Below are 21421 nucleotides of genomic sequence, written 5' to 3'. Positions count from 1 at the left end.
AAAATTAATGGATCAATACCGTTGCAAACGTTACGGAAATATAGTGACACGAGATGAGGATCACACTCGCTACTTTCACAAGAGATTTGACTACAGGTATTCACCACAAGAGCCAGTAGAATCGGATGGTTTTTCAAAGCAGATTCGTGCAACAGCTGATGTAGAAAGTCAAATGCGACTTGAAAATAGCAAATGGCAATCTTTAAAGAACGATAAAAATAATTTCATATACTCTCTAGAATGTGTTATCAACAAAGCAATTTCAGATTGTAAAAAAATTTCTGGAACAGCAAATTTGATTGCGAATCCTGATCTCCCATCATTAAGTGAAGAGCTGGAAAATGGCAAGAGGCAAGTGTCAGAGGGTGAGACTAATGAACATACATTACTGGAAGTGCACTCTCAAGGTCACAATAAGAACAAGAAAATGACTACATACGTGAAGGACCCTATCCCTTTCAAGGAAGATGACAATGCCGTGGCTGGACCTTCGGGATTGAGTCCTCATGAGAAGAAATTTTCTTGCAGTTTATGTTCTAAGGAATTCAATTATAAATATAATCTCTACAGACATTATCGAACCCACACTGGCAACAAACCCTTCAAGTGCTATGTATGTAATAAACAATTCTCTCAGAAAGTAAATCTCGACGCACATTACAAAATGAACACTGGCGAAAAACCTTATACTTGTTGATTACACAAGCACTAAATTTATGTCGATAGCTCTCACATTATTAAAAAATCACAACACAAGAATAAATTTGGACTCTTTTTCCTTTTATTCTGATCATCATTGCTTAGCAGGAGCTGCCCTGCTACCGCACACACACTTGCTAACGCTACACGATACACTGAAGTGTTTTTCCCTTTGCCGCAAGAGGGCAGCACAGTGACAGGTCGGAACATACCGCCCGCCTTGACATAATGTTGTCAACACACACACACACAAGGAAAAACTATGAAATATCACAATTCAATGCACAATGCTGAATAAAAACACACAAAATCCAGATTTTAAACACTACACATTACATGGTAATAACATTAATCACACAATAAAGAACACTAATATAAGATTACACATCAATAGGTAAAATACAAATTTTTGAAATGGGTCTTTTATAAACTCCAGATTGAGTTTTAACTTTTACAACTCTGACCCTTTTATCTTCACCCAGATAACATTCAATTATTCTACCTAATGCCCAATTTTGAGGGGTAGGTTTTCATCTTTAAGAAGCACTAACTCATTGATTTTTACATTATCTTTTTCTACCTTCCACTTGGATAAAGCTAGAGAATAAAAAATATTTAATAAAGTAAGTAATATGCATAACAAAATAAATATATTTTTCTATATATTACTAACAGATATTAATCTCATATTCAATTTTCACATGAGTTTGATATAAATAGCTACATTAATTTAAATCACAATTTCTTATGCAATACTATGAAGCAGTTTAACAGTTAATATATAAAAATTTCACAAAATTGCTGTAACAGAATAATTTCTATAAAACAGCAGTTCTATCACATTACCATAATGGTGAAACAGAATCGAAAGGTACAATTTTCATCAATCCATAATAATATTAAATCTTTCATCTGATGACATACTTTTGCCAAGAACAGGTTTATTTTTATTTAAACACCTTAACTCTTCTGAAAATTCCCTACTCTGGATTTCCTTTATTATGAAGGTTTCAGCCTTCCTAATTTCCTCTGTTGTCAAGGGACCCAGTCTCCTTTCAGTTGGACTTCTCAAGTTGTGGAGAAATCTGAAAACATAACTTATTACATGCAATATTTTAGTATAACTATTACTACAATTAAGAATATCAGTAACACATGAATTGTTCAATGTAGTAACTAAAACACTTTCACAGTCAATTTTTTTTTTGAGTTCACAGTCTACATCGTCCTTTATCACAGTGTCAGAGATTTCTCTGCACGGATACTCACTGTCTTTTAGAAAGGCAGGCCCTTCCCACCACAAGTTACTCTTGAGCATTTTGGACGGATTTACACCACGACTGATAAGATTAGCTGGATTATCACCTGATGAAACATGTCTCCACTGATCCTGACACGAAAGGTCTTGAAGTGTGGCTACACGGTTTGCCACGAAGGTTTTAAACTGGGACGTCTCTTTTTTAATCCATGACAGCACAATCATACTATCGCTCCAGTAATAGGTATTGGACACTTTCAGTCGAAGAGCCGACTGGATACGCTGCATCAATTTCACCAGCAGCACAGCAGCGCAGAGCTCCAACCTCGGGATTGTGAGCTTCTTCAGTGGAGCCACTCTGGATTTACTGGCCACCATCTTGACAAAAACCTCACCAGCAGGTGTTTGGGATTTGCAGTACACAACAGCTCCAAAGGCAGCTTCAGAAGCTTCGCTGAACCCATGAAGTTCTATAGCTTCGACGTCGGAAAATGGAAGAATACATCTGCTCACCTTGATGTTGTTAATGCACTGTAACTCGTTTGAAAACTTCTCCCATTCACTATGAATTTCAGGGGGAAGCTGATCATCCCATTGAAGATTCAGAAGCCACAATTTTTGTAGAAAGATTTTCGCTAGTGAAATCACAGGACCAAGGAGGCCCAGAGGGTCAAACAACTTGGCTATTGTGGATAGAACTGTTCGTTTAGTATGAACATCCGTTGAAGTTATGAAGGACACAAGTGACGTCGATATCGAAAATACGAAACCGACCTAAATTTCAAAAACCTTTAGAAAAATGCATTTAATGTCCCAAGTAGAACAACAGCCCCCAACCCACATCAATATAAAATGCCACAGGTGCTTCTAGAAATTGTTATACAAACATAACAGCAATAGAAACAAAACCCTAACAATACAACATTAATAGTTACACAAAAGGTACAACACAAAAATAATTTACTTTATTTAAAATGGTTAATAAAAGATACAAAACAATTATAGTTATACAGAGATGGTACAATATAATAATAGTTAAGCGATGCACAATAAAGCTAAACAGAAATAAATTATACAATATATTCACTCAATTTCAATTGATAAATTTGAGCCATAATATCAACACAGGAATTTTTTTACAACAGGATAACAAATTTATTATTTATTGAGATTGACAAAAGCTGTTCATTTCTTGAACGACATCCATTAACAGCAAGTCTGTCTGTCTTGTTATTCGAGCACACACGAACTCGATGAATACTGAAAACAAAACGAAAGGCATATAAAATGTGATGCAATGATTATAGCATATAAAATAAGGAGTCTTAGGAAATTTTGAATCAAACTTGTCAAATATTTGATAGTCTGTCTGTTTCTATTTCTGCATGCATAAAGGTGTAATAACTCATCAAGGCAAAGACTTAATAAATGAAATTCTATATGCGATTTATAACTGTGAAATTATAATACTTTGTTAAATTTATATTACAAAAATCATCCAAAATACATATTTCTTAGCAAGATCCAGTAAAAGTGACAAATAAACGGAAAAATTCAATATTTCGTAACTATTATTCCTCAATGAAGTGCAAAGTATCTGAGATTTACTCTACTCCACAATCACACCTTCAATATAGAATATGCATGAAGATTTCGAAAAGACCAATCCCGCTTTTGTAAAATGATTTTGGATGTCAGGAATAGATATTTGGAATTTGATAATTTCATGTCATATTTTTAAAGAAATTTGAAAGATTCTAATTGCACTTAAAAAAGTCTTGTTTGTTGAAATTGCAATTAAATAAAAGCAGAGAACACATTTTTATATAAATTGGAGGAACTTTACTGTTTTCCATTTTATGCAGAAAACACGGTTTTGTTTTCGAATACCGTTTATTACAATCGAATACAATTCTAGAATTTCGGAAAGAAGGCTCTATTATGTTATTTATGAAACGAATCAATTAGAATTTTTCATCGATTCTATCATTTAAATCGTAGCTGTTTCCCCAGAATACACTTACTCAGCTGCAATCCCAATTGCATTAGACTCCTGAAAGAAATTGAAATCTTGATTACTTTTCTCATTATAAACTATTTATTATGAATTTTTGAATGGTCAGAATTTCTATTAAACAGAAAACTTAATGGCTCCGTACTTGTGTCCTTATTGTCGCAGAATGGTGACATACAACGATAATCATCCTTGTTACACTTATATGATCGAAGACTATGAAAACTCATTACAGCAGCCTAACGAATCAAATGAAAGGAATTCAAAATACAACTATGCCAAATTTCCTTTAACTTTGAATGACAGTTCAGGAAATTTACCAAACGAAAATGAAAGGTCTAAATATCTTATGAATGATTTTGAAACCACATTTTCCGGATCAAGTGGTACTGACATTGAAAATCAAAGAGGATCAGATGTATCAGACCAGATCTATGCAACAACTGATGACGAATGCAAAATGTCTCTTGAAGATAGCAAATCTCGGTCTTTGAATAAAGATAAAAAGAATTTTATGGATTATTTAGAATGTGTTATCCGAAATTCTTTTTCAGATAATAACAATATTTCCAGAACTGCGGAATCGACTGCGAATTTTGATCTGCCACCAGGATGTAACGAGCCGAAAAATGGCAAAGTGCAAGTGTCGGAGGATGTAATTGATGAACATATTTCACCTGGAATGCACACTACTAAAGGTTACAGTAATAAGAAGAAAATTGAACCCGACTTGAAGAAACCCATCTCTACCAAGGAGGATGACCATGCTGTGGCTGGTCCTTCCGGATTCTGTTCTGGTAAGAAGAAATTTCCGCAGATCTTCATTAAGAAAGATACTCCTAAAACTAATTATCGAACACACACTGACGACAGGCATTTTATATGCGTTATATGTAATAAACAATTCTCTAAGAAATCAAATCGTGACCAACATTACAGAACGCATACTGGCGAAACACCTTATGTTTGTGATGTATGCGGAAGAAAATTTTCCCATATAGGAAACCACAACAGACATTATAGAACCCACACAGGTGAAAGACCTTTCGTGTGCGATTTCTGTAATAAAGGTTTTGCTCAAAAGGCTCATCTCAAGAATCATGTAAGATCTCAACACTGGAGAAAAACCTTATAAATGTCCAATTTATGGAATGGCATTCACAAATAGCAGCGATTGCAATAGGCAGCGTATAAGAAAGCACGAGCGAAATGAAATGATCAAATTACAGAAATAAATATTATTTCCTTATATGAAATTATTTAACTTTTTTTAACGAATGGGAGCCATTTTAAGTCAAAATTGTTAAATTTTAATTTTAAAATTACTGTATGAATCTTATTACTTTGACGAAGTATATTTCCTGATATCAATCCCATAAGCTACTTGTATTTTATTAATAATTGACAATGAAAATATACTTTCAGTTCAATTGCATTTATAAGTAAGTGTATTAATATTACTTATATTTCTTTTAATCTTGATAAATTTTTTTACCAATTTATATTAAAAATGCATGTTCTCCTCTCTTCAAAGAAGACTGTTATTATTACTTGTTTTGGTTTTCACTCAATATTAATATTTCCAAATGCAATGTTATTTACTGCTTTATTTCTAGTTTTTCAAAATATTTGGGAAATAGAGATATTTGGAAAATATAGATTAAACGTATTTTTTTAAAAATATTAATGACGAATTTCGCAAGGAGTACTTTCTTCATATATTGAAGAGCGTGTTGTACAAGACACATTTAATGCATTTTTGTAAAAAGTTTAAAAATGTTTTTATACTAGACCTAAGATTTCAATGTTTCTGCGATATATATATTTTTTTCATTTCTAAAAAATTATTTGTAGTCATTTTCTATGAAACAAATAAATTGAGTATCAATTTTTTCCAATAATTTGTGTAATGTTTTTTAGTACTTAAGATAAACGTGCGAGTTGACACATGCAGGATAAATAAAATTTTCAATTTAGTATAATGTACATTTTTAATGCTGGGAATTTTCAGGTCCATACTGTGTTTTTGAAAAATGTTTGGTAACAGTTTAATTAATTAAAAAACAAACGTCATTTTGGCAACACATTTCCAATGCAAAAAATTCTTTTATTAAAAGTTTTGAATATTTTTGTATTTAAAATTAACATTTCATTTTGGATCATGCGAAGGTTAAAAATAATTTAAATATACACATTTTTAATACTGTTGACCCTTTCTTGTAATAAATCTCATCTTGTTTTGTGTTGATGCTTTGAAGAATTTGTTCTTCAATCTTTTCTCCTATAAGATAATGGATAATCAAGTCTTTGAATAATTTTCTTGGACATGAATTTACTGGATTTTATGTTATTAAGTTGCAAATATTTTAAGCACAGCTTTGATTCGACCAGCGAATTATTGATATAGCATCTTTTAGAGGCAAATTGAACGCTGGACAAGAAAATGTTTAATATTTAAGCTACATGTATTGGATTCGTGTTTTTGCAGCATTTGTGAGGGATCTGGTTTCTAAAAAAAATTGATGAATGTTAAAAGCGAAAATTATTTGTTAGAACTTTTCCTGTCCGAATATAAAATATAAGCATTAATTTTTTAGATAATGTTTTATGTGTAAAATATGATGCTTTCTAATTTCATTCAATTATAAAATTATTTAAGAATTTTTTTTAGCAGAATCCGGTTAAATGTCAAACTGTGTCCTTTTCTCTTCTGTGTCTTAGTTCTTCCAACTAAATTGCATTGAACGGTGCTGTTGTGACCATGTATATGATGCATGCAATTTGCGCGGTTTTTTTTTTGTTGTTGTTGTCGTACCGAAATAAATTTGAATTTCTATATTTTGTTCGATTTACTATCAGAGTTATTTTACCTTAAATGTACTCTCCTTGAATCGACGAGATAATTCTTCGACATTCCTTCGAATCAAACTTCTTGCGATAAAGTGTAGAGAATTTTGCATCCATAGAATTGTAATTTGAACCTGAAATAAAATCTGCTATAATAAATAATTAACATTAATTTGATCTATTTAAAAATATATTTTTTCAGTTTAAATTTACGATTGTTGAAAAAGTATAGAAATTTTTTTGTATAGGCAAAAATATTTTTTATATCACAGAGATCTATTCCTATTTTTTACATCTTGTTATAAAAGAAAACGAAGAAAGGTAAACTTCTTCTATTAAGACTTTTTTTATTTAATTTTTGAAACTGATTATCAAGACAGAAGCCAAACAACGAATTTGGATCAAGTATATTTCGTATCCCGTGTTTTCTAAACAGAATCTATTTAACTAACAAATTTTTTTAATACTTACTTTTTGTACTCGGACAAATACATTTGCAAATTAAAGAAAATATAGAAAGCTTTACAGAAAATTACATAAATCAAAGGCTTGTGTTAAACTTTAGATGTCGGTTATTATCTTAGAATCTAATAACAGGGATTCATTTTAAGAAATATTCTTTAGCACTTTTTTCAATGTAATTTTCATTTAAAATTCTTTCATTGATTAAATACAATTTAAATGTATCAAGAATTTTAATTTTTATAATTATTCAAAACTGTACGTCTGTGATAATATACTGCTAGAAGAAATTAAAGCCTTGATTTCTTTTTATTGATAATTACTGAATATTTTTGATAAGACGAAAAATTAACAGCCTGATTTCTGTGTCAGTCATACGATAGTATATTGAATTGAGGCGAGATTCACTCCTGTGTTTATTCCAAGAAGAATGGATATCTGTATTCACTACTCTATTGAGGAGAACCATTCAAAAATTATAAAATGCATTTTGATGTAATAGAAAGATTAAGGGAAAATTCTAATGACGATTACGGAAACACATTTTCCAATTAAAAAAAACAAACTGCGAGCCAATCAGTTTGCCGATAGTTGATAGTAATGAATGAGTCTCACTTATGCACTTCGAGAAGAAAGTACTAAAAGATACGACATTTTTTTTTTCAAAAGACTTGTAAGAATGCGCAACGTATGAATACCCATGATACATTATGTTTGAATTTCATTCAATATATTTGGACGATTAAAGCCCGATCTAAACAAAATGCATGGATGATAGTGAAATATCGCTTCTAAAGAGCAACTGGCAGTCTTTTATTATTGATAAAATGCTTCGTATGAATGCCCTAGAGAGAGTAAAACTCAAAAAGTATATTGAAATAAAAATAATTGTGTAATTCCGTGTTTAGTTATACATTCTAGCTACCCACCAGACAAAAAAGTATTCCTGTATTCCTAAAAATATATTTAAATAAAAATTTTCCTGAAATTACAAAATTAATTATTTTTCCCATCAGACAGTATAGAACCAGGTAAAGACATAATTAATGCGTCAGGAAGACTTGCAAAAGATTTTATGTACGAACACTGACGCCCCGACACCCCCCGAAGGCACACAGATAAAAAAAACTAAAACATAATGACCGGGCCACCGTTACAGCAACACTGGCGGGAACTGTGGTTGAGTCCTAAGGTTCAACTCCGGCCACGGTTTAACGCTTCTCTAAGGCAGTATGTCCCGCCATAGATGGGAGGAGCTAGACCCCCCCCCACCTTTTCGTGTACCCGACAAAATAGCGAGAACCAGCCACCTGACCGGGAGCTTCTCATTCTCAGTTTTGAGGCGCCCTTCCAGATGTATTGATGCGTCAGGATAATTAGCAGTTTTATCTGATTAAATTCAATTTTTTTCAAAATTAGGATGAGAACAAAGCTGCCAATGTCATTGATTCTATTTACAGTTAACTTAAATAATGTTAATGATGTTAGACTTTCCAAAATTCATCGTATAAAATCAAAATAAACTTGTTATTATTTTGATAAATATTTCAATAGAAAAAAATTGATCTCGACAATCATAATCGAACACACTGTGTGCAGTGAATGTGCGGTAAAAAGTAATTTACTCAAAAATAAGTCACTTCAGGAATCACAGAATACACATTGGCAAGCAGCTCTTTTTTTGTGTGTGTGTGTGTGTGCGATATATGAGGAAAAGAATTTGCTCCGAAAGAAAATTTCATCCATCATTATCGGTCAAACAGGAGGGATAAACTTTTTATGTGTGATGTGTATAACAAAAGTAATTCTCAACATTGCAATCTTATGGTACATTTACGGACTCACATTGAAGAAAAGTCTTGTGAATTTCCAATCTTCTTCTTCTTCTTCGTCTTCGTGAGAAATATTAAATAGAAGCCATCTATTTTAATTTCCAACAAAGGAAGAAAATCACGATTTAAATAATTGAAGGAACAATGAAAACGGTTTGAAATGTAATCGGTGATGTAATGTATTGTAGAAAATAATGGAAAAAGCAACTTTAATAATTTAGATCTTGAAAAAGGCAATTAAAAATTTAAAAGATGTAAAAATCTTTGTTTCTTATAATAGTTTTGAAGTAATCGAAGGAAAAAAGATCTCAAGAATGTCGCTTAATTTTTATTTAAATTTTGAGACAATCAATACGAGGCGCACTTTCCCGTCTTCCAAATTATATAGGCGCCATATTTGGTATCTATTTATCTAACATCCTCTCCCTCCCACCCCCATCCCCTACACACATTTAAAAAACTGTTAGTAGAAAGAGAGAGACTGGAAGAAAACATGACAAATTCTCAGGGAGATCTTCTGGCTTAGACACGAAGGTAAAATTTCCAAGGTAAACTATAAAGACTGGATCCTAACACAATCAGGAGTCCTTTAGATTAGGGAAAATGCATTTTTTAATGAGCCGTAATGTGCTTCAATGCAATATAAAACCTGGAAGTAATAATACCACATTCCAAATATAATTTTTAAACATGTGATTTCTATAAATTATAAAATTGCGACACATTTCAATAATTTATGGATTGAGCTGTGATATTTTCTTCATCAGATTTAATTTGAAATAAATTTTTTGCCAGATTTTAGTTTGCATAATAAAGAACAATAAATTAATTTTAGATATGATACGATAAAAAGGATACTTTAAAAAAAATCATTGATGTAATTCATTTTAAACTAAGACATGCACAGCAGAATTCCATAAGGAAAGCCTTATTGTACTGAATAGGTAGAGATTAAAGCTGCAATGATATTATCAGCTTGAAATTATGTAATCATTTGATTATAATGACCCACACATGATGATTACTACTGACGTCATTTGTCTTCCGTCTGTTGATTCTATTTAATTAGAAGATCCCTTCACTGATGAAGAGATAATAGAAAAGCATTTCGTCTGACAGATAATCAGACGATAGTCTGATTAAAAGATGCAAATCAAAAATGCATGGAAGCTTTAGTTAAATCTAGGAAATGGTTGTCATAGTCTTACATTTATGATGATTAGAAATAACTTTGTTTACTAAATTTCTATTTACGAATGCTTTTCTAATGTACGATTTAGATTAGAATTAAAGAGAATTCAAGAAACAATAAAATATCTTTGAAGGGTTGATTAAATACTTATATTTTATTTGATGCGGCAAGCGTTATTGAAGAAAAGATAATACTTTGACTTTTGAGATGCTGCAAATATAATTTTTTGTGCTTCAATATTTTCAGAAGTTTCAAACCGAAAAATTATTTTTGGTATTTTTTCATTAATTGAAAATCTCTCCGATCACCACATTCTTATCTTTCCATTTTATAAAATTGTTTACTGAAAAGAAAATGACTTCAAAGTTTTTATTAAAAAAGAAAAAAGTATCAAAGAGATATTTAATTCTAAAAGTAATATAAATTTTATTAATATTTATTAAAACATTCATAAAACGCATTACATATCTCTGGCAAAATGCGATTTTCAATGTATAAAGAAAAGAAATCCTCTGAGAATTTAGTCTTTCATAATAAAAATGAATTTCCATTTGGAATAAATACAAATTCCAATTAGAAAAATGAAATAATTTCATACTACAGAAAAAGAATTAGTTGTCTTATTCCTGAATGATTTCATTTATGTTTTGTCCTTTGATGCCAAATTGGGATGGCTGCTGCTTTTGAAAGTCTTCTCATAAACTAAACATTTATAAGGTCTTTCTTTTGTGTGACTCCGAATATGATTTGTAAGGGCATTATTTTGGAAAAAAGCTTTCTGACACATATAACACACATAGGGCTTTTCGCCAGTGTGCATCTTGATTTGTGTTTTGAGATTATCTTCAATGAAAATAATTTTTGACAAAATCTGCACTCGAAAGATTTTTCCCCAGTGTGTTTTCGATAATGTTTTTGAAGACTACATTCACATTTAAACTCTTTAGAACAAATATCGCAAATCCATTTTTTCTTACGCCAACTTATTCCTGAAAGTCCTGCAACGACAATGACATCTTTCATGGAACAGATTCTTCTTCCTCACTGGTAGTCATTTCGTCGCTGTAACTTGAATTTACGGAACTCATTTCAGGTGAAGCATGCTCCTCTTTCAGATCCCCGGATGTTTCGATCCGGTTATTTTTCAGTTCCTTATTTCCTAAAGAAAAATAAGAATATTTACAAAATTCAATCGCAATGTTTTTTATTTCTTTTCAATGATAAGTGAAATTTCGAAAAATGAGAACTGATCAATGTTGGTGTCTTATTTTTCCATACAGAATACATTGCTTGAAAATTCGTCTGCATTCAGAAACAATTTGATATGATGAAAGAAAATAAACAGCTTATATAAGAAATATTGACAGGTAAAAGAAAACAAATGACTCCTTAAATGAACAGGCTGAAGATAATAAGAGGTTGAAATTAGCTATTCAGACTTTATCCATTTGCACTCGGATGGTGACTCTGACTCAAAATTCAAGACGGTGCACCATTTTGACGCTATATTTATGTAATTTTGATTGCTAAAAATACTTGCAGAATAGTAAGAAGGAGCAAATTAATTCAACGGAGGAATTCAAATTCAAACAATTATATATATTTATTTTTTACAGTAATTAACATTTATTTGTATTAGATGAATATTTACGCATCGAAATACTTTTCCGAGTGCAAATTGTTACATGAGCTATGTACACTGGTGAAAAGAGTAAAAGAAGGAATTGATCGGCAAAAATAGTAAATAAATGTATGGTGAAATTGATTTTTTTTTCTTCTTTTCTTTTCTGAAAGCCGACGGTGATTTTGGGGGCTTATGGTGCATGAGTTTGAAACTCATTATTCCATGCTTGGAAATAAATTGCAGATGCATTGCTTAGTTATAAAGAAAAATATCACATTTCTTACAAAAGGAAGCATTCATTTCGAATTGAAAGGAAGAAACATTGAAAAAAATCAGTATTCAATGTTGCTCACAAAAGGAATAAAAGCTAATTTAATTTTGTCACATCCGAGATAAATTTACTATAAACACAATTCACACATTTTTATAATATGCCTTTTTTGTCTTGTCTTGATGTAAAACTGAATATTAGATATTTGAACGACATACCTCCTCCAACAAATATTAAATAAAATGTCCGCGATAGCCTGGTTGGTAAGGCTTGGGCTCGCGTACCTTGGGTTGCGAGTTCGAACCCGGCCGGCCAAAGACTCCCCGCGTGTGTTGTGGTTGGCGCGCATATAAATCTGTCGTGGTAACAAAGTTCTCCATGTCGAGAATAATACCACTGGGGGTACAGGATAAGGGGTGATCGTTCTCTGATTTAGGTCTAAATTACGATCTGTGAATGAAATGCATGAATGAAGTCTGCCCCTTTAAAAGGATTGTGATGTGTGTGTGTGTAGCTAAGTCGTACTCTTAGTGCTAGATGGCGCTACTGAAAAGCAAGAGACATGCCCTTGGCTTAAAATCAATGATTTCTACTAAAGTCAGTAAGCTTGCCTATGACAAGTGCCATTATATAAAAAAAAAACAAAATATTCCAAACGAAGACTTGTGCAGAACTTTTAGATTTAAGTAAATATACAGTTGTTATGTGCATGTACACATATTTTCTATGCTAATACCTAATCCTATATTCGTTATTAAATTCTTGTTTAAACTTCCATTAGGCTATCATTTATTTACATTCAATACGCTTGCAATGAAGGGTGGCTTCACTTGAAAATTCTGAGCTATTTCTTGAAGAGTATTTGAACAAAATTGAGGATTATTACTTAATATAGAATTTGTTTCTTTATTCTCCTAATTCTTTATATTTCAAAGCATTTATGAAATTTAAAAGGCGTTAATCCATATAAGTTGCATTTATTTGGATACCTTGATATTTCGTTTATTTTATATTTTCAGATTAGTTCAATTTTTTAAAAATCTTACTAAAAATCGTGCACTAAAAATTATAATCCGATTTTGTATCCAATAGATAATGTGCAGAAGCCTAAATTTTATAATTAAAGATAAATGTGGTAAATACTAAATTTTTGGCTCAAGATTTTATTAGGTATAAAATCGACCTAAATTTTGTTGGGCATTAAATTGTTGTTTTCCCTTACAATTACATAAAATGAAAAAAAAAAAAAATAGATTGTCGAAATTCAGTCGACATGGATGCTACGGTATTTAACAGATCCAGCGTCTGAGGATGGATTCGAGTACCACAGAATTAGAATTAAAATGCAATTTACATTATGATTTTATTTTCATGTAATGAATTCCAGATCTCTTTTTCTTTGAAAATATGTTGCATCATATTTGTATTTCAGACAAAATTTGTATTTATATAAGAATATTTATTCCCTTATTGATATCAATTTATTCTGTCTAAAGAAATTAATTTTCAGTACTTGTCATCATGTTGAGTGTGTAGAATTAGTAACAAGGGTGTCCTCCGTGTTTCTTTACACTTTTTTAAGTGCTTAAAAATGGTTTATTTTGAATGGACCTTTTAATTTCGAACAATGGTCAAAAGATGTGGAACATACTGTTAATTATCAGCAAAATTTATGCTAGTGAATTATTTGAAATAGAAACCCCCAAACTGCTAAAGATGAAAGGATTGCAGGATCTGTTTTCGGGTTTTATATTACTGATGTTATATTTCTTCTCAGTCCCGTTCCTAAATAATCCTTCATGCATGATCTGATTACTGAAACATAACTAAGAAATAAATAATCATAAATATGCATTGAATTTTTTTTAATCGGCAGAAAATAAAAAGGAAACCGAATCACTTCTTTTGATTTATAGAAAGACGAAATAAAAAAAAATCTTAATTTAATCAGTAAAATATTTTGATAAATAATTTTTTAATAGAATCTCATTGAATTTCAAACCATTTCATAGCTATTAGTGCAGTTAAGTGATTGCATTCATAGAAAATGTTTTTTATAAAATGTAAATTTTTATTTAATAGACATGTATAATACTATTTTTAAATCTATGACTTTTATTTTCATCTTGTTTTATAATATGATTGTTTAAATTCTGAATTCTCCGAGGAGTTTTGATTCTTCAAATGAATCATGAAAATACACTCATAGTAATCAATTCGAAGCAACTAGAGGACTTAGGTTTTTTTAAAAAAAATCTTGCATTACCGATGTTCTCTACGCTAATTCTGTTATACTACAAGAAGTAATATTTTTATATTAACTTAATTGATTTCCATGTTAAGGTAATTCAAATATTAAAATAGGTAATCACGTAAAGCGAAGACTGATGTTAAATATTAGGCCTCGTTTTCATTATTAGAATAGAGTGTAATATTTAAATTTAGTACAAAGGACTATAGTATGTTATTTAAAAAACCTTCATTTCATAATTTATTGAAGTTTCAAATCTGTTTTAACTGTAGAAATTTCTGAGAAATATAAAAACTCAATACAACGCCTACAGCATAAAACTGCTATAACTACATAAATCCCAATTTCTTCTCTTCTATAAAAGTTTATTGCACATTTGTGACAAGACAATATTATTTAGGGTGAAAATAATGGGTAAATGCCGTTGCAAACGTTGCGGAAATATACTAATACTTGGTGAGGATCACGCTTGCTTCATTCACAAGAAATTTGACTACAGGTATTCAATACAACATCGAGCAGAATCAGACGAAAACATGGATGAAGGTAACGATAAATCTACGGTAACCTCGAATAACAATTCTCAGAATTTAAGTCGTGCTTTTGGACGAAATCAAAGTAAAAGATCCGAGCTCATAAGTTTGTGTCTATTTCAAAATAATGAACGAGACAAGTCTACGAAATTTGCAGGGAACTCCAACTATGCACAACTAAGGAATCCTTCTGATAGTTCATATTTTCGTCTCATTTCAGATTTTCAAGCAATTCAAGTCCAAACAAATCAAAATGCATCTTCTACGACTTCTTCAGAAAATGCTGAATCTAATAACAGACATGAATATGTATTTTTCGAAACTTATAACAGAGCACAAGCTGCTGCCGGATCGAGTGGTATTGACATACAAAATATAAGAGGATCAGGTGAATCGGATCAGCTGCATGCGAAACCTGATGAAGAATGTAAAATGTCACTTGAAGATAACAAATCGCAATTTATGAAAAAGATAAAAAGGATTTTATGGATGCTCTAGAAAATGTTCAGAGCGTAAGCGACATTTTAAAACGCTTAAAAGGACGCGAGCAGGAAGACGTCAATCATATCTTCCACTGATAACGATTCACTTTTCCTTATCTCACATTCTCTTCTCATTATCTCACAGCTTGAGATTGGGGGAAGAGCAAAACAGCAACCCGTAAAAATACGGGCAGCAACAGTTTTAAGGGGTTTTTTTTGTTTGTTTGTTTCCGTCTATAGACGGGCCCTCCATTTTGAAGGGAGAAAAGATTCCGTCTTTTGACGGGGTTGCCACTTGGAGGGTTAAAATGTATGCTCGTTAACGCTTTGAAATAGGAAACTCCAATATATCAAAAATGATATGATTAAAGGAATTAAAAAAAAATGTCAAAATTTTATTTTACTGATATTATACTTTCAGTAACAAGTACTGAAACTATACATGTAAACAATCTTTTATACCTAATCTGATTACATAATTATAAGTTATAGGCAAATGACCATAAAAATAAATTCGATTATATTTTTATACACTCAAAATAAAAAATAAAAAATACGAAATCTTTTATAAACATTTTGAAAAGAAAAGAAAATTTGATTTTATTATAAAAATTTTAGAAAAATATTCTTTGACAGAATCGTAAGAAATTTAAAACCATTTCATATTTGCAAGTACAGTTAAGAGGGGAAAATTCATAGAAATATTTCTCATAAAAGTATATATTGAAGGTAAATTTCTATTTTATGGGCAGTGCAATTCTATTTTAAAATCTAATCCACGCCTTTCTTTTTTTTTAATAATACCGGCTTTCAGAGACAAATATATTTAAAATTGACAAGAATTTTGATTGTTCAAATGGATCATCAAAATACACTCAAAGTTAGAAATTCGAATCAATTATGGAACTCATATTATAAAATTCCACCCAGTACCCATATTCCTATGCTATCTATTCGACAGTAATAGGCATTCTAGATCATATTCCATTTGTTTTTAAAACTCAGTTGGTATGCAGATTAAGACAAATGAAATGATATCACAAATATTTAAATGAAGCGAATGCTGATTTTAAATATTACATATAAGAATTTTGAATTTAGGGAAAGTGCTCTAGCACGTTGTTTAAGAAGAAAGAAAAAGTTCATAATTTATTCATCGTTTGAAGCTACTTTAACTACAACCATAGGTACGAAAATTAAGTCTCGAGAAAAACGTTTATAACATGAAACAGCTGGGAAAAAAAGAAAATCTCAGTTTTTGCACCTATTTAACCATTTATTATAAATTTGTGTTAAGTCCAAATTTTATTTCAGTTGGAAATTAATGGCTCGATACCTGTGCCAACTTTGCGACAACGTTGTGACTTACGGTGAGAATCATCCTTGCTTCTTTTATAAGAATGATGACAACGTGTATTCACTACCAGAATATTGGAAGGACAGTTCTCGGCATTTAAGCCAAGCTGACCAACAAAACAAAAAAGAAAATCCTGAGCTCAAAAATTTATCGCTGTTTCAAAATAATGCAGAAGTTAAGTCGCTTTTCTCAAAGGGAAACTGGTTTAGGACTTTTGCAGAGAGCACCGACAATGCACAAACACGGAATCCTTGTGAGATTTCATATTTTAATCTAATTTCAGACGTTGAGGTGATTGAAGTCGAAGGTAATGAAAATGCATTTGTTACAGTTTCTTCAGAAAATGTTGAATCTGATTACAGACCTGAAACCGACCAGCGCGAAACTTTTGAAAAAACGATAATTGTCATCGGACCAAGTGATGTTGACTTACAAACTCAGAGACTATTAGATGTATCAGATCTCATGCATGCAACAGCTGAAGAAGAATGTAAAATGCCAGTTGAAGACAACAAACGGCAGACTTTGAATAACGATAAAAATAATTTCATATTTTCTCTAGAATGTGGTATGAACAAAATTATTTCAGATGGAAATAAGGTTTCTAAAACAGCGAATTTGATTGTGAATCTTGATCTCCCATCAGGAAATAAAGAGTCGAAGAATGGCAAGCAAGTGTCAGAATGTGTAAATCATGAACATATTTCACCCGAAGTGCACTCTCAGGTTGAAAGTAAGAAGACGAAAGTGGCTACCTACGTGAAGGAACCTCATTCTACCATAAAAGATGACAATGCTGTGGCTGGACCTTCAGGAATATGTCACCGTAAGAAGAAATTTCCTAAGACCTGCAGTAGGAAAGATAATCTTAAACCGAATTATCAAACACGCACTGGCGATGAGCCCTTTATGTGCAATATATGTAAGAAAAAATTCTCTAAGAAATCAGATCTCGAGCGACATTACAGAACGCACACTGGCGAAAAGCCTTATGAATGCGATATATGCGAAAAAAAATTCAGTTCGAAATCATATCTCATCATCCATTATCGATTACATACTGGCGAAAAGCCTTATGTATGCGATATATGCGGAAAAAAATTCAGTCAGAAACCACATCTCCTCACCCATTATCGAGTACATACTGGCGAAAAGCCTTATGTGTGTGAATTTTGTAACAAAGGTTTTGCTAAAAAGAGTAATCTTAAAATACATGTAAGGACGCACACTGGAGAAAAGCCATATAAATGTCCATCTTGTGAAAAGTCTTTCATGAACAGCAGGGATTTTAAAAGGCATCACAAAAGAAAGCACGAGTGATACTAATTTGCAAAGTACAGAAATAATTCTTTTACTCTAGTATGAAATATCTTGGAATTCATTACTGAGTTAAAAAAAAAATAATGTCATCTCTACAATTTTATTAAAAAAACTTTTTTACGAATTTTACTATTTTGACGAAGTACATTTATAGATTTTAAACTTATAGTTATTTTTTAAAATTTTTTATTGACGATGAAAATGTGTTTTTCTGCTTAAATGACTTTATATTTAAGTGTTTATTGTTTTTCATTTTTTTATAGTTTTTTATCCTAGTGAGTTGTATTCTTGTGAGTTTAAACCAAACATAGAGGTTTGAGCTCCCTTCTAATAAAACAGTCATTATTCCCTGCTTCCGCTTTAATTCATATATCATTACGACGTTTTAATTGAAATTCTGATCGACTAATAACTGTAATAATAGACAGCAGCACTTTGACTTTGAATTGGTGTAATGAGTTATGTTTTTTTAACTTTATGATTAATTAAAGAATGACTATTTGCTCCATTTGGAAAATATGAATATGGACAAGAATGAATATTTGCTCCAATTGGAAAACGTAAAATCTATAGTGAATATTAATAATTAATTTCGAAAGTAATCCCTTTTTACATATTTTGTAGATTATGCTCTAAAACAGATATTTAAATCATTTTTGTAAATAGTTTAATAAGTGTTTTTTATGTTAGACATAAGATTCGAATATCTTTGTGATATTTTTTTTTGTTTTCTAAGAAATACTTTGTGGTCATTTGCAATGAAGGAATAAATTCGGCGAATTCAATCTGAATTTTATTTTCAATAATTTGTATATTCTCTTCTAATAGTAAAGATAAATGTTTTTACACATACTAGACAAATAGAAACCCAGCTTTGGCAAATATGCATTTTTGATATCGGGAGCAGATCCGAAAGAGGATTTTGTAAGGATTGCTAACAGTTTAATTAGTGATAAAACAAAAGGAATTTTGGCGTTTTTCCTCAATAATTTCAGAAGCAAAAAATTATTTTCAAATCATACTAAAATTCGAGGCATATTCATTTCAAAGATACAATTTTTAGATGTATAAATGTATTTTAAATTTTTAACAAATGAAAAAAAAATTATTTTACAGCAATATGTTTTATTGTTGAAGTGAAACTCTGATTAATTTCACTTTTATTAACTTTTGATTTTATATTTTAACATTGTGAATAGCCAAGAAATTATGATTCGGCTTATTTTTTCATGTTTAGGGATTTCAATATAAAATGTTAAGGTATTCTTTTATAAAAAAATGTAAATTTTAAATTAAGTATTATTACCTTTTTTTGTTTTTGAATCATAAGATACTAATCATTATTTAAATAGACCCTTTTTTTAACATTTCTGCCCATTTTTGTAATGTAATTGGCTGAAATGAGAAAAATGAATAACAGAAAGAAAATGAGAAAAAGTTATTGAAAAATAATCAGGATTGTGTGTGACTTTTAAAATAGTATAGGTTATATATGCAAAAAAAAAACTCTGAAGTTAATATTATTTTATTGAGAATGTTATTAAAACTATAGTATATAAAATGATAAATAAATCTTTTTTTTTTTTTTTTTACCATTTATCCAAAAGCACCATCTATCACAAAAAGCTGTTAGTAATATATAAATCTGAAGAGAAAACTCAAAGAAACTTATTTCTTCCAAATTCACTTTAAAAAATATGATGAACAGGAAATTCCCACTTTTTGAGAGCAAATCAAGATGTCTACAAGTCAAAATAAATCATCCGTCTTATGAAAGATAATAGTTGATTCAAAAATTGAATATAATTTTGTCTTCAAAGTTATGTTATGTGGTTAAAAAACTTTAATGCTTTCAATAAAATTTATTTTGATTGCTCTGATGTGAAATAGCCTTAATTATCTGTTCGAAGCTGTATAGCTTTCATTTCTTTAAAGATCTGTTTGAAAGGATCCTCAGGTAAAATATTGTTTACTACCAGCAGTATTTGCGTTTCCATTTACAGTCACTTGTTATTTATTGGTTTAAGAAAAGCAAAGTACACATTGTTTATGGTTAGTGGTTTTTGGAAAATTATATTTTACCCTTTAAGAAGATTTCCGACCCTCAAAAATAATTAAGAAATATTAATGCATTACTATTATAATGCTGTTAAATATAATATATCTTTATACAATTCGATATCAAGTATTTATTTTGCATGCACAAGTTGTATACATACATATAAAGACTAATTGAAGTTCCACTCTAAACGTTGAAAAATATATTTGGAAGTGGTACAATTTCTACAGAAACCGAGTTCCGATTCTTAAAACATTTAGAAAGCTCTTATTTTTTTAGAAGAAATGTCCAACGAGGAGTCAATGGTAATCGGACGCATTTGAATAGAAGTATATCTTTTAAAGATGTTCTTACTATGATTCTAAATATATATTTGAATTAGTGTGTTTTTATAAATAGTATTCCTACATATATTATTTTAGAAGAAATCATATTTAAAATTTCTTAAATGTTTAATCAAATATTCAAAAAACTTGCAATTGGTCCTCGCAATATATATATATATATATATATATATATATATATATATATATATATATATATATATATATATATATATATATATATATATATATATATATAATATGCAAATAGAAAATGCAACGATTGAAAAAATTGTATGTCGGCCAATTAAAAAAATGATAACTTTGAAGGCGATAAACTATATAATAATTCGATGCAAACATTTCAAATTGAATCGAAATCTAATTCTATGAACAGAAAAAAAAAGTTATTAAAAAAATATGCGATTACACAAATATTGCATATAAATTAAAAAATTATCATACATAAGATAATCCTACGCAAATTCTGCTTAATACTGATGTGTGTTTTTTGTCGTTGGGATTCTATTTTATGAGTGTTTTGATTTTATTTAAATTATGCTCTATGATTTTCATCGATCATCTACATCGCTCTGGTTCGGAAAGCTTTCCTTCAAACATTTTCTTTATTCTCATTTTTCTATTGCGCAGTTACGCCATAAATGGTTCCAGCGCTCTTTTTAATCGGTTCTGGTCAACACTAAGTAAAATTTTCATATAATGGTAAAACTGCATTCTGAGTTATTTTCAATTAGCGAGTTGCCAAATTACGTATGAAATTCGCATACATTCCTTGCCATTTTCGGCTATTTATAAATACGTTTCAATTCTTAGTATGAGATCACATTCGTTCCCACAATTCTCAATTATGTGTGTCGTCGGAATATTAAATATTAA

General features: G+C 30.4%; 4 protein-coding genes across 4 annotated transcripts; 3 read left to right on the top strand and 1 right to left on the bottom strand.

Annotated features, from left to right (window-relative positions):
• The first annotated feature begins 7 nt into the window (after positions 1-7).
• Positions 8-697, top strand: LOC129972057 (zinc finger protein 880-like). Its single transcript, XM_056086037.1, has one exon. The coding sequence runs from the start codon at positions 8-10 to the stop codon at positions 695-697; it is 690 nt and encodes a 229-aa protein (XP_055942012.1).
• Positions 698-1275: 578 nt separating this feature from the next.
• LOC129972056 (uncharacterized) lies at positions 1276-4045 on the bottom strand. Its single transcript, XM_056086036.1, has 3 exons — positions 4037-4045; positions 1922-2539; positions 1276-1296 (listed from the first exon to the last, which is right to left on the bottom strand). The coding sequence occupies exons 1-3, from the start codon at positions 4043-4045 to the stop codon at positions 1276-1278; spliced, it is 648 nt and encodes a 215-aa protein (XP_055942011.1).
• A 59-nt stretch (positions 4046-4104) lies between these two features.
• Positions 4105-5106, top strand: LOC129972054 (histone-lysine N-methyltransferase PRDM9-like). Its single transcript, XM_056086035.1, has one exon. The coding sequence runs from the start codon at positions 4105-4107 to the stop codon at positions 5104-5106; it is 1002 nt and encodes a 333-aa protein (XP_055942010.1).
• An 11683-nt stretch (positions 5107-16789) lies between these two features.
• On the top strand, positions 16790-18142 carry LOC129972053 (zinc finger protein 182-like). The gene has a single exon (XM_056086034.1). It carries the CDS (start codon positions 16790-16792, stop codon positions 18140-18142), a length of 1353 nt encoding a protein of 450 aa, XP_055942009.1.
• The last annotated feature ends 3279 nt before the right edge of the window (positions 18143-21421 follow it).

Source organism: Argiope bruennichi, chromosome 6 (assembly GCF_947563725.1).
Source record: "Argiope bruennichi chromosome 6, qqArgBrue1.1, whole genome shotgun sequence".
In the NCBI taxonomy this organism is placed as follows: domain Eukaryota; kingdom Metazoa; phylum Arthropoda; class Arachnida; order Araneae; family Araneidae; genus Argiope; species Argiope bruennichi.
This window is presented reverse-complemented; position numbering and strand designations above follow the sequence as displayed.